The sequence below is a fragment of the Neofelis nebulosa genome, chromosome 5 (assembly GCF_028018385.1).
Source record: "Neofelis nebulosa isolate mNeoNeb1 chromosome 5, mNeoNeb1.pri, whole genome shotgun sequence".
Classification (NCBI taxonomy): Eukaryota; Metazoa; Chordata; class Mammalia; order Carnivora; family Felidae; genus Neofelis; species Neofelis nebulosa.
The window spans coordinates 91,577,835-91,591,621 of record NC_080786.1 but is presented as its reverse complement, the minus strand read 5'-3'; the positions used below and the strand labels follow the sequence as shown (position 1 = coordinate 91,591,621).

Here is a 13,787-nt window from a genome sequence, read left to right as displayed (position 1 = left end):
TTATTTTAGACAATGATTTATCCAGCTAAAAACTATTTTAGTGTGTCATAAAAGGAGTACAGATATGAGGGATACAATTAGACGTCTCTACTGCAGATACTGAAACTGAAGTGTTAGTGATTAGTCAAGAACTTTAGTATTCTAATTACTGTAAACTGAAGTCACAATGATGAACTCCAATTGTTAATCCACCATGCTATGATCACACTTGGTACTGGTCTGATTGTCACTATCAATGACAGAAGCAGTGAGATAGAAGGAAAAGAAAGCTTTTGCAAAAAAGAAATGGGGGGGAGGCAGTGGCAAGGGGAATCTGGCTAAGGCAGTGACAACAGCAATGGAAAGGGGATGGCAGGGTGGAGAGAGATGGTAGAATCAACAGGACAAAGTGATTGGATATTGGAGGAAAGGGAGAATGAGGATCTAGAATGATTCAGCTTTAAAGTAAATTAGACCCTAGTAATTGGACTAAAAAGGGTGGTTTGGAGACTGCATTAGACTGGTGGAGTTAACGGCTGCAAATTGACCTGAAATCTCCACTTGATCTATTACTTCTTGCCATGAATTTTCTTTTGAATGGACTAATGAAGTTAATAAACTTCTCCAAGTAGTTAATCTTTCACAGGAAAAAATGTAACAGTTCTTAGTGACCTACCTTAACCAGTCATAATGTTCCCTCTCCTAATTCAGTACACTACTTGCAACTCCTTAAAATTCTGAGTTCTTGAGGCATTCTTAATTCAAGTGCCAGAATTTCTCACTTGAGTAAGCTGAAAGTGGAGTTGGTACTGCCTTCTTTACAGTTGTGAAATTTAAAATACATTAGATGTTTTAAAGGACCTGACACAATGCCTGGTTCAATAAATGCTAGTTTCTGTCTTCTTCCAAAGTGCTTTCTTTTTTATGCATTGACTCAACAGACATTTACTTAGCAGTTACTATTTCAAGACACTGGGCTAAGTGCTAAGGAGCACAGCTGAATTCAGTCATTGAAACCAAAGTTATAATGTTCTTTTTCACTTCTGAATGTTGAGGTAAATTCTGATCCTCTACACCAGTGTACTTGCCCCTGTACTGGGGGTTTCTCAGGCTAGGGAACTGCATATGTTTGTTATCTTTGTATTCTCAGATCTTAGCACATGTACTTATGAATGCACAACCAAGAAATGAAGCCCAAAATCTAAATACAGGACCAGAGTCTGAAAACTAGGATAGCCGTGGGTGTCCAGACATTGTTGGAGACAATTCTAGGAATGTTGAGTGTCTGCTGGGGTGCTCCTTCCATATGGCGCCCAGTACCCTCTGCTAGAATAGCTGACAGAGGAGGAGGTAGGGTTCCTAAAGGGCAAGAGATAGCATACGACAATGATTAAGGGTTTCGGCTCTAGAATCAGACATTTATACATGTAATTATAATAAAGTGTGAAAAATCTCCCAAGAGGAGAACTCCAAGATCCAAGATGTAAAAGATTATAACAGATTAGACCTGCCTAGTCTGAGGGTCCAGATAAGACCTCCTTGAAGAGTCCTATAAGTTGCTCACTGTACAGCTGAGGGGTTAGTATGAGTGGAAATCCAGCCTGTGCTCCACTCCCAAGCTGGATGCCTTAGTACAAGGCTGTGTCTACCCCACAGGAGATTTTTTTCTCCATTCACATAAAGACCCCACAGTTTGGCAAGCTATGCCTCATGGTTATAAGCATCGGAAAGCTAAAAGATAAGTAGATGTTTTCCAGGCAAGGTTTAGGCCAGAGGGACCAATGAGGGGGAACAGCATGTGTGAGGTCTGGGGATTTTACAAAGGGTCTGGTGTAATTCAGGAACTGAAAGAATTTTAGCATGGCTGGAGTGTAGAGTTCAAAGAGAAGACCACCAAGAGTGAGGCTGGAAAGGTATTCATTACAGCTAGCATTTTCTGTGAGTTTACTAGTTACACTATGTTAATGGCTCTACATGCATTATTTTAATGAGATCACAGAAAGTGACTTTACCAAAGTCATATGTTAGAAAACAGTGAAACTATGATTCAAAGCCAGTTTTAACTTCAGAGCCTGTGCTCCAAACCATATGTTCCATGACATTCAAAGATCTGCAAAGGGATAAAACCAGAGGCAAGAATGCTTATTAGGGAATAGTTGCAGAAATCCCGGTATGAAATGTTGGCAGACTTAAGATGGCCTTGGAAATGGAAGGGAGTAGATGGATTCCAGAGATTTAGGAAGGAGAATCTACAGGACTTGGTGGTTGTTTGAATATGAAAGGCAATGATGAGGAGAGAGGGGAGGAGGCTAGGATGACTCTTCATTTTGTGTCTTTGTGGATGGTACATCATTTGCTGAGATTAAAAAACAAGCAGCAACAAATCTGGGAGGAAGATGAGTTTAGAGCCTGTCAAGTTGGAAGCACCTGTGGGACATCCAGGTAGAGATGACCAGTTGACAGTTCAGGGCTGGTCCTGAACCTCAGGAGAAGCTGTATAGTTACCCAACATCAACATATCATTGGTAATTGACTCACAGAGAGGGTGAGATAGAGAGCAAAGAGTTCCTACTAGGATAATCATGCTAAAGTAGAAACTTTTCCTTAAATCTAGTAGTCGAGTCTTACAACATAATCTGAGCTTTGATTTATCTGCGTCCTTTTACAAGAACTATTCCTCAAAGGTTTGTGGAGTGTCCTATTACAAACTGAAACCAGATATCTGTGATAAACAGGTACAAAAAAGGGAAGCCACCATAAGAAAGAAAGCATAAAGAATAAATGGCCTTTTCTGACATTTTTGTTTGATTTAAAGCCAGATTTAAACTTGAGTATGACTCACTCTATATTTTCTATAAGAACATAGGTGGTGAATAAAATATTATTTATATTATACTAATGCAAGAAACTGCTTCTCCTAGGAAAATTCTATGCATTATTCACGCAGAAGAATGAATGGATTAAAATCCAGCAATAACATCAGTGGGGTCCCTAGCTTATCAATGACCTCTTTAAAATGTGGCCTCACAATTGAACATAGTCCTTCTCCAATATGGGCAACTGACGTTTTCTGTATCTTACATGAAGTACTAAAAAAACATAGTCTAAGACTCTTAAGTCATGCTGTCCCCTCCTGCTACCCCTCAACCTCTCTAAATGGAAATTCTAAGCTACCTCAGTTATAGTCATCATAACAAGATGGGATTTAGGCTTAGCTGAATTCATTTTGTCTCTCTTTTCTTTTAGAAAGCATCACAGTCTTCACATGATGTGGCTTCTAAAGACTCAAGGACCACCCACCTTACCAGTCTGCAATGGCAGAGGCAGAAATGGATATTCAAACACCACAGCTTCCATTCTGTTATTAATCACTCTGTAGACATGTGCCACCACTACAGGGAGTGAACTGCACCAAGGGGGAAAAGTTCCAGGGGCCCCCGAACCACCAGCACTCTTGTTTCTCCCCCTGGAGAGAAAGCAGAACTATGGCATTTTATAGCTGTTGTTTGATCCTCTTGGCAATTACCTGGTGCACTTCTGCCTATGGGCCTGACCAACGAGCTCAGAAGAAAGGGGACATTATCCTCGGGGGGCTCTTTCCTATTCATTTTGGAGTAGCAGCCAAAGATCAAGATCTAAAGTCAAGGCCAGAGTCTGTGGAATGTATCAGGTAAGGAAAGGAGCCAAGTCAGAGAGTCTCTTCTCTTCTGGTGGTGGGAGAAAAGCTGTATCAAACCTAAAATAATTTTTTTTCAAACTTGGTTTTATTTTTTTCAAAAATGGTGAGTGGTAGTCATGCTGAAATTATCCCATGACCCTCTTTAAAAGAAAGTTTTCAAAAAGTAAAATGTCAAATATACTGAATAGAAAAATCCATGGCCTGTTGGGAGTATGTGCCAGTCACTTGGTAACTGAGTTGTCATTGTTCATATCTGGCGGCAGTGTTGCTTAATGGAAGACTAAGTACCTAGAAGGCAATTTATTATAGGTCTTGCAAACCTGAGTAGTAACATCTCCCATTTACCTTAAGTGCCCCAAAGGTCAATAATACCTGAGTGTTAGCTGCCTTATTCTCATTTTTTTTTTAAAGGATTTTAAAGTTGAAAGAAACGTCAGTGGCTGGCATGACCCAGGCATCTACAAAATGCAGTCTATAGTATTTTGGAAGCCCTTCGTATAGAAGGCTGAAATCCTCTTGTTTAACACAGAATATACCTAACACTGATGGGAGAAACCACAGAATCCATCTAAATCTCTCACTGAACTCTTTCTTCAGCCATGTGAAGACAGCTAACTTATCCCATTGAATCACTTCTTTTCCAGGCCGGAATCTGTTTTCTGAACAATTACTTCATGACTTGATTTCCCTCCATTTGAGGCTCCCTAATTTATCATGACTCTAGCAGAATATGGCACCTAGAATTAGGCAGTTCCTTCAAACAAAATCTGACTTCCACAGAGTAGAATGGACTGTATATCACCTCCTTTCACAAGGATATCAGAGACCGTGACTGCACCCCAAGTCTTTACCCAACTTCTAAGAGAAAATAACACTTTCTCTCTAAGACTTGCAATGTTCAGAAGGGATCCAACACTCTTCCATGGTCTCCCTGATTGCTGGAAAATGAACATGAAAACTAGAATTGCTCCAACAAAACTGGATTTCTGTTCATGTTCTAATGAGAGCTTTAAAATTAGATAGCATTTTCACATTTTTCTCATAAATACGGAAAAACTAAGTACAGAATTTCAACTATGCTGATCATATTCTCCATATAACCCATTTGGACAAATATCTTCTTTGTTGTATGTACCCTGCTGACCAGAGTTGTGCGTGTGCCATGTATATACCTAAGGTTAAGCAAAAAGCCCTGGAATACTATATTTTTTAAATTATATTAAAGAAAGATAGTAAAATCAGTTTAGCAGTATAAATGTTTTATGTAAAGAAAAATTCTATAATCTCTCTTAACCTAAAACTTAACTTTTAACTTAAGGTTTAAAACAAATAACTAAACAACAACAAAAAAATGATGGAAACATAAAGAAAATGACTAAGAGAAAAGGTCACATTAAAAGTTAGGAAACTGGGTGGAGGGGAATAAATTAGGAATCTTGGGGCACCTGGGTGGGCTCAGTTGGTTAAGTGTCTGACTTCGGCTCAGGTCCTGATCTCACAGTCATGAATTCGAGCCCCACATTGGGCTGTCTGCTGTCAGTGCAGAGCCCACTTCAGATCCTCTGTCTCCCTCTCTCTCTGCGTTTCTCTGCCCCTCTTTGCATGCATTCTCTCTCTCAAAAATAAATAAACATTTAAAAAATAAATACATAAAAATAAAAGTTTGGAACCTAAACAACACAGTGGAGTACAGCAAATATTTCTTACCTCCTGCCATTGAGTTCAAGTAGTATAACCTACCATATAAAGAGAGAACCTGTGGAGTTGTTACATTTCCTCCTTTGGACGTTGATACACTGATTTAGCATACTTAACTAGCCCTCACTCTGAGCTAAATCTTGGGAGAGTGAAAACTATGTAACTGACCCTACTTCTCTTTGTTTAATTTGCTCAATTTTTATTTAAAATAATGTTCTTTGAAAAGCAATGCATACTCATTTTTTAAAACAGAATATATAAATAAACCAAAGGCCCACAATTTTAAAAGCCATTGCTCCACCACCCAGAAATAATCACTATTTGTAAACAGCCTTCCTACATGTTTGTTTGTTTGTTTGTTTACAAAGATGAGCTCTATCATCTCCCTTTCCCCTTTGACCTCCAGTAATGTCATAATCTAAATTTGTGACTCTGCAAATCTGAGGTTAGTTTTAGGCTCCTACATATTAAAATCCTAATCTTATTTATATTTTCTGTAGTCCTTTTTTAAAAATATCTGTATTATTTTTAATACTTTAGATCAGCAACTTCAAACTTTTTGCTGGATGAAGCAGATGCAAATTATTCATTCTATTACTAATAACAATCTTTGCTACCATTGCTTCCTCTGTGTAAGGCACCAGGCTGAGAATTTTACATAATTATCTCATGTTCACAGCTATCATATGAGGTAGGCATTGTCCCCATTTTACAGAGAGTAAAATGAGTCTCAAAGAACATATCATGAAAACAAAGAATAACACAGCCATGATTCAAACCGAGCTTTGCCCAGTCCCTACTCTTAAGTGGTTGACCAGAAAGCCTCCCATTTTCTTCCATTTCTTCTTTCTTTCAGGTATAATTTCCGCGGGTTTCGCTGGTTACAAGCAATGATATTTGCCATCGAGGAAATAAACAGCAGCCCAGTCCTTCTTCCCAACATGACACTGGGATACAGGATATTTGACACTTGCAACACTGTTTCTAAAGCCTTGGAGGCCACTCTGAGTTTTGTGGCACAAAATAAAATTGATTCTCTGAACCTCGACGAGTTCTGCAACTGCTCAGAGCATATCCCCTCTACTATCGCTGTGGTGGGAGCAACTGGTTCGGGCATCTCCACAGCGGTGGCAAACCTGCTGGGCCTCTTCTACATTCCCCAGGTACACATGACTTCTTATATGGGGCAATGCGGGCAGGGATCAGGACTCGAGTGACTTCCATGCCCAGTGTCCATACAGCTTGCTATTTTCCTATCTCTGGCTTTACACTGGCACCAAAAAAAACCCCTTCTAATTAGTAGGGGCACTGTACCATGACCATTTGGGATTTCTGAGACCCCAATATCAACCATGTCCACTAAACCTTCACAACTCTTCCAAAATTCTTTTTTTTTTTTTTTTTTAAATTTTTTTTTTTTTCAACATTTTTTATTTATTTTTGGGACAGAGAGAGACAGAGCATGAACGGGGGAGGGGCAGAGAGAGAGGGAGACACAGAATCGGAAACAGGCTCCAGGCTCCGAGCCATCAGCCCAGAGCCTGACGCGGGGCTCGAACTCACGGACCGCGAGATCGTGACCTGGCTGAAGCCGGACGCTTAACCGACTGCGCCACCCAGGCGCCCCCAAAATTCTTTTAACATACCTTGTGTAAAACTTTGCCTTTTTTGCCAGGTATTTATTTTCCATTCCATTCCTTTAGTAAATGACCATTCTTCTGCCTTTACTAAAAGGAATGAGGCCATATGATGTAAACTTACCTTTCAAACTCAAAATCTGTCCCTAATCCTATTCCTTTAAAATTCTGCCTCTCTAACTTCTGGCTTAAAGTTTAGCTCAGGGGGAAGCAGAGTATATTTTCTCACAGAACAAGAACTTAATCATTGTCTTGCACATTCCAGAATGGAAAATATTCTATTTCGTTCAACAATATTTATAGAGCACATATGAACAAATAGTGTCCACCCTGCAGGAACTCACCCTAGATGAGGAGATGTCTGCATTTTCAAATGCTAACAATTCACTGAAACAAGTGCTTTAATAAACATTTGTTCAAAGTTGCATATCTTTCCCCTATGGAGCAAATCTTTTTTCATGTTAATATTTATAGATCTATGACATCATTTTATAATACTGAAAAGTTGGAAACAACCTAAATGTCCGTGGATGAGAGAATCAGCTCAATTGTAATACATCCTTTACATCAATTTTAAAATTATAGATCATGCTTTAAATTTATTTTTTTCAATGTCTAATATTTAAAATTTGTTAAGAGTACCTTTGATAAATTCACATTTATATGTTGGGAGGTCCCCATTTCTTTGGTGATAGACATTATCCTTTTATATTCATGTGGCAACTGAAAAAGACTTGTCATCATTTCCCGAATCCTTACTTCAGGGAATTAAAGGTGTTTCCCATGGGGAAGCCCTGGCTTTATAACTTTTGCACAAAATGATCTAATAATGGTCGGTAAATGTGTTGGGTAAGATGCAAATATGCATCTTATAAATTTTGCATATTGTACAGTATTTTTTTAATACACAGTGAAAGTAAGTTTTTGTGGCCAAGAGGCACAAGGTATAATTGTGGATAAGGTAAATAAAGAATATAAATGTAAAGGTTTTAATTCTTTATGGTTTGGATGAAAGACAAGGTTAAGCTAAATTTGAATTATTAAAGTGTCATGAAGACTATAATTCTCAGTCAAAACAATGTAAGTATATCTACAGTAATGTTTCTCTTCCATGACTGCGTGTTAGAATCACATGGGGAGCCTTAAAAACCGATACCTGGGTTTCACACCATAGAGATCCTGGTTTAATTGATATGAGATGCAGCCTGGGCATCAGGAGTTTTGAAAGCTCCCAAGGTGATCCTAATGTGCACCAGAACTGGGAGCCACTGCTCTGCAGGGTAGGGGCAGAGGCCAAGGGTATTTCTTATGCTACTCATGCCACCAAGTGGATGGAACAAGCAGACCAGCTAGAAAAGTTCTGGACAGAAGTTTTCTGACTCATTCATGAAATTCTCCCCTCTCACAATATAAGAAAGTTTTGTGTATTTTTAAGAGTTGTTTTTTTTTTCTTTGTGGGGAGAACTGGTAGTGAAGTAGTATTTACCCCCCTCATTCCTAGTTTCTTTTTAAAAACTAGACAAATATTATAAATGCATTCTTTAAGAGAAACATATTCATAGTAGATATATTTGTAATTTTAATCCTTTTAAAACCCTTTTCAACCCATTTTTCAAAAAGAAGAAGTAAACGTTAATGGATAAATTTACAAAATGCCTGAGTAGGTTTTTCATTTGCAAAAATCTGACAGAAGCCTGTTGTTTGGGTCTGCAAGTAGAGCTCTGTGAAAACAACAACATCTCAATAAATTACTTAATCTAACTACCTACACCTCATGATCTCTCATAATAGAGCAAGAAGGGGCTTGCTGATAAGAGAAAAAACTGTCAATTTTATATTGTAACTTCCAAAATCAAAGCTCTTGTCAGAAAAATCATGCTCTTTAGCAAAGTTGGTCGTGGTCTTTCATACACCAATGTCTTTCATGTTTTTGATGTAGAAACTATTCATTGGTAAGAAGAAATATACTGGAAAATTCATTTTAAAACACTAAACATAGAAAACTAATTGTTTCAATGGGTGAGAAATATTAAAGACATTCCCCCCAATTTTTTAACTTAGTTTCCTTTAAAATCTCTCTAGAAAACTAGAGAAAAGAAATATTAAACACTCCTTCGTTAACAAGAGGGAGACTAACTGGAGACTGAAGGAGAGAACCTAGACAGACTAGGAAAGAGGAACCCCTTGGGGCTCCTCTGAAGAGCCTTAGGTTTATCACCCACAGAGAATTGCATTCCTTCCAGAAGTGAGTCATGGACACAGTGTTCATCATAGTAAAGGGGAAGCTAAATGTTTAGATCAGAACCTGGACATAACAGGAAGAAGATGTGTACATGGATATATGATAACCAATGAGACATCACAAAGGAAGTTAGGAGCAACTTTGCAACAGCGTGTAAAGACTCTCCTTGAAAGGGTAAGTAGATTCTACTATTGTTGGGTTGACTTTATGGCCAGACCCATTTCTGAAAGTGGCATTGTGAAGAATCACCCACTGGGAATTAGAATGCTCCCCCAAAGACTGACTGATGCTTGAGTGCTCACACTGGAGAGGAACATATTCTGGTTGTCTTCATCCTTTCATCCCATCTGCAATGAAGAGCATGTTTGATAAATTAATGAATGTTCAAAAAGCCAACCCCACAGAGCCTTGAGGTTCATCTGGCATCTCATTCACTCATTCATCCTATGTTCTTTCCAGGTCAGCTATGCCTCCTCCAGCAGACTCCTCAGCAACAAAAATCAGTTCAAGTCCTTTCTCCGTACCATCCCCAATGATGAACACCAGGCCACTGCCATGGCAGACATTATCGAGTATTTCCGCTGGAACTGGGTGGGCACAATTGCTGCTGATGATGACTACGGCCGGCCAGGGATTGAGAAGTTTCGAGAGGAAGCTGAGGAGAGGGACATCTGCATCGACTTCAGTGAACTCATCTCCCAGTATTCTGATGAAGAAGAGATCCAGCAAGTGGTGGAGGTGATCCAGAATTCCACAGCCAAAGTCATTGTTGTTTTCTCTAGTGGCCCAGACCTTGAACCCCTTATCAAGGAGATTGTCCGGCGTAATATCACAGGGAGGATCTGGCTGGCCAGCGAGGCCTGGGCCAGCTCTTCCTTGATTGCCATGCCCGAGTACTTCCATGTGGTTGGAGGCACCATTGGATTCGCTCTGAAGGCTGGACAGATCCCAGGTTTCCGGGAATTCCTGCAGAAAGTCCATCCCAGAAAGTCTGTCCACAATGGTTTTGCCAAGGAGTTTTGGGAAGAAACCTTTAACTGCCACCTCCAAGAAGGTGCTAAAGGACCTTTAGCACTGGACACTTTCCTGAGAGGTCATGAAGAAGGTGGTGGCAGGATAAGCAATAGCTCCACTGCCTTGCGACCTCTCTGTACAGGGGACGAGAACATCAGCAGCGTGGAGACCCCTTACATGGATTATACACATTTACGGATATCCTACAATGTCTACTTAGCAGTCTATTCCATTGCTCATGCCCTGCAAGATATATATACATGCTTACCTGGAAGAGGGCTCTTCACCAATGGTTCCTGCGCAGATATCAAGAAGGTTGAGGCTTGGCAGGTACATACTTCACTTAGATAGCAGTTCACTGTGTAGCAGAATTGGGCTGACCCAGGCAAGACAGATAAAGTGGTCACCTCAAAAAGACAGTATCTAAATGATGTTGCTATACATAGCTTTGGGTTCAAATTGCCTTTTCAAACATTCTAAGTAACTGACTTCTGCAAAATTGATAGTAATTTAATTTGGTTATCTGTTTAAAGCCTTGGTTCAACTGTTCTTTAGTCCAGGGGTTCAGAATAACTAAAGTATGGACCCTAAGAGCTTTAAAAAAATTTTTTTTAATGTTTATTTATTATTGTGAGACACAGAGACACAGAGCGTGAGCAAGGGTGGGGTAGAGAGAGGGGGAGACACAGAATCTGAAGTAGGATCCAGGCTCTGAGATGTCAGCACAGATCCCAACGCAGGGCTCAAACCCACAAACTGTGAGATCATGACCTGAGCCGAAGTCGGTTGCCTAACCCACTGAGCCACCCAGGTGCCCCAGCCCCTAAGAGCTTTTAAATATCCTGGAACAGATTTAATACTATGTATTAAATGGAGTACATGGAGTATTTTTACAATTATGGTAAGTTACAGATCTTGTCCTCTTATAACAAGTATTAGTTTAGTACCTATTAAATTCCATATGCTAGTGTTATCGCATTTAGCCACTACTTTTACCAAAGTATTATTCACAATATAATGTGATAGACCACCCAACAGTCCAACTAAGCTTAGGACACAAGCAAATCAAGGGCACAGGAAAAACAAAACAAAACAAAACAAAACACCTCTCCTTACAAAGATTTGATATTGGATATTTCAAAAATAAACACTGAAGTAGTTATCATAGAAAATAACTGGAACTTAGGTGGAATTCCTACACTCATTTTAGACTTTAGTCTTGTTTTGTATTTTTGAATTGAATTGCACATAGAAGAGACATCATAATTTTTCTCATTTCATAAAATTTCTGAAGATAAAAGTCTGGTCTGACTTAAATCCTACATAGTAGTTCGTGTCTTGTGTAGTTACCTTGATTTTTCAATCAAACCTTGTTTTATACTGCTTTTATTTTTTCCTCAGTTCCAGACTGACCTATCAGAGAGTGCATGATTATAGGGGGAGGGGAGAGGAGACATTCCTGAACATGAGCTGAATGACCCAGTCTCCAGCTTGAGCTCCAGCTCACCCATAAATTAGCTGCATCATCCCTGGCAAGCCACTGTTCTAAGTCAGTCTCTTCATCTGTAAAATGGCCTCAATATCTAGCCCACTTTCTGCCCAAGGTTCTTTTAAAGATGAGATGTGATGACATATGTGAAAGCAATTTATAAACTTTCAAGTTCTAAACAGATGATGATTATTATAGTAGCATTTCAATATGCTTCTAATTAGGCAACCAGGTTAAAAATGATAACTACAACAGCTGTGTACGTAGAACCCTACCACCACAGACCCTTGGGAAAAGGTATAAAGAAACAAAGAATATACAACCTATGTCAGTCATTTTAGAGACTATCATAGGGTAAGGAGCGGTGTCGAGGCTGGCAAAATGAGCCAGGACCTGCAAGTGCTTCTCAGCCCTTCTCTTGTGGGGGAAAACCACACTCAGACATCATTGTTGGCTAAAGTTTCTCATCTCTATGAGGTACTTAAAGTCTCCTTCCTTGCACTGCATCACCTGTTTCCTGAACCCTGGCAAAGAAGCGCTCTAATGACAGTCAAAGACCAAAAAGACTTCAAGAGCCATTATGATAAAGAGTGGAGTTTTAAGATGGAGGAACAAAGGGACAATCTTTTAGCAAATACTGTTGTCTTTCCTCCCTTCCCTTCCATGTCTCCTAAAAGGAAGACTCCAGCTCTTGAAAAGCCGACAGGACCAGGGTGGGGTTGAAGGGAAAAGAGGCTTCCAGTGGGTAATTTGACATTTCTGTTCTTCAATGACTCCTTTCCAAACAAGGAAGTAAGATCTAGATTGTCAAGACCAAAGCTTGGGCATATATGAAAAAAGCTGTAAGAATGAGGCTACAGTCAAGAGTGGGACTTTTAGTTCCATACTGTAGAAAACCCAAACCAAACTGGCTTAAACAGAAGAAACTCATATTATTAGTAGCCCATAATACTGAAAATTTCAGAAGTATTCCAGATACAAGTAGATGCTTTCATCTCCATCTCTGTTCCTTATTCCTCAGGGTTAGCAGTTTTCAACCTCTATAATAGCTTCAGGCTCATAAAATCTTTACTACTCGGCTCTTATTTCCCAAGATCTCCTGTATAAGTCCCAGAAACCACACTGATCGACCAGTCTAAGATCACATATCTATCACTGAAGCTAGGAGTGGAGTCCTTTCAAATTACATAGGGAGAGTTAGAGGGGAGTGGACCCCCAAAGGGAAATCAGGGTGTTACCAAAGGAGGAAAAAAGAGAAGCAAAGCATACAAAATTAAAAAAAATATCCACCACACAGACACCTCAGTTGACCCTACTTACAAGTTAAGATGTGCCCTCCTGGCTCATACACAGTCTGGCACAATTCATTCAGGAGAGGAGACAGAAAAATAGAGTCACAGCTCTAGGGAGGAATAACATGTGGTCATTGGCCAAAATGTCCTGTGTGCTTTCTGTAAAAGCTTCCTTTAAGCCTCAGGAACCCAGGCAGTTGGGTGGGAATTCTAGAATTTAAGATGTTGGCCATGTCTTTTGTATCAGGAGATAGACCAGCAATTATTCACTCTCATTATTTAAAAAAAAATTTTTAATGTTTATTCATTTTTTGAGGGAGCGAGAGAGAGGGAGGGGCAGAGAGAGACAGAGAGAGAGAGAGAGGGAGACCCAGAATCCGAAGCAGGCTCCAGGCTCCGAGCTGTCAGCATGGAGCCTGACACAGGGCTCAAAAACACAAACCGTGAGATCATGACCTGAGCTGAAGTCGGACACTTAACAGACTGAGCCACCCAGGCACCCCTATTCACTCTCATTATTAAGACCTATATGGAAACCTATCACCCCTATAATCTATACAATCTAATGTAAGTATCTCAGCCTAGATTTCAACCCCTACCTTCTCTCAATTCTCTCATAAGCCAACCTGACTGGCACCTCCCCATAAAGCACTTACGAATTTTTGGCATAGCATTTTTGTTTAGATTATATCCCACACCTGAAGCACCATCCATTTTTGTCCCACGTAACACTGTCCACCACAAATTTTTAACTTTT

The 13,787-nt window shown here is 39.7% G+C and overlaps 1 protein-coding gene across 5 annotated transcripts in view; it reads left to right on the top strand.

Moving 5' to 3' along the window:
• CASR (calcium sensing receptor) overlaps positions 1-13,787 on the top strand; it is a 77,346-nt gene that overhangs the window by 44,478 nt on the left and 19,081 nt on the right. For 4 of the 5 annotated variants that reach the window (XM_058731197.1, XM_058731199.1, XM_058731198.1 and 1 more), the window contains exons 2-4: positions 3,226-3,649; positions 6,213-6,519; positions 9,695-10,579. In XM_058731197.1, coding sequence (XP_058587180.1) covers positions 3,465-3,649; positions 6,213-6,519; positions 9,695-10,579 — 1,377 coding nt within the window. In that variant the 5' untranslated portion in view covers positions 3,226-3,464. Of the gene's footprint in view, positions 1-3,225; positions 3,650-6,212; positions 6,520-9,694; positions 10,580-13,787 lie in introns of those variants that run through there. The other variant, XM_058731201.1, reaches the window with a different exon arrangement.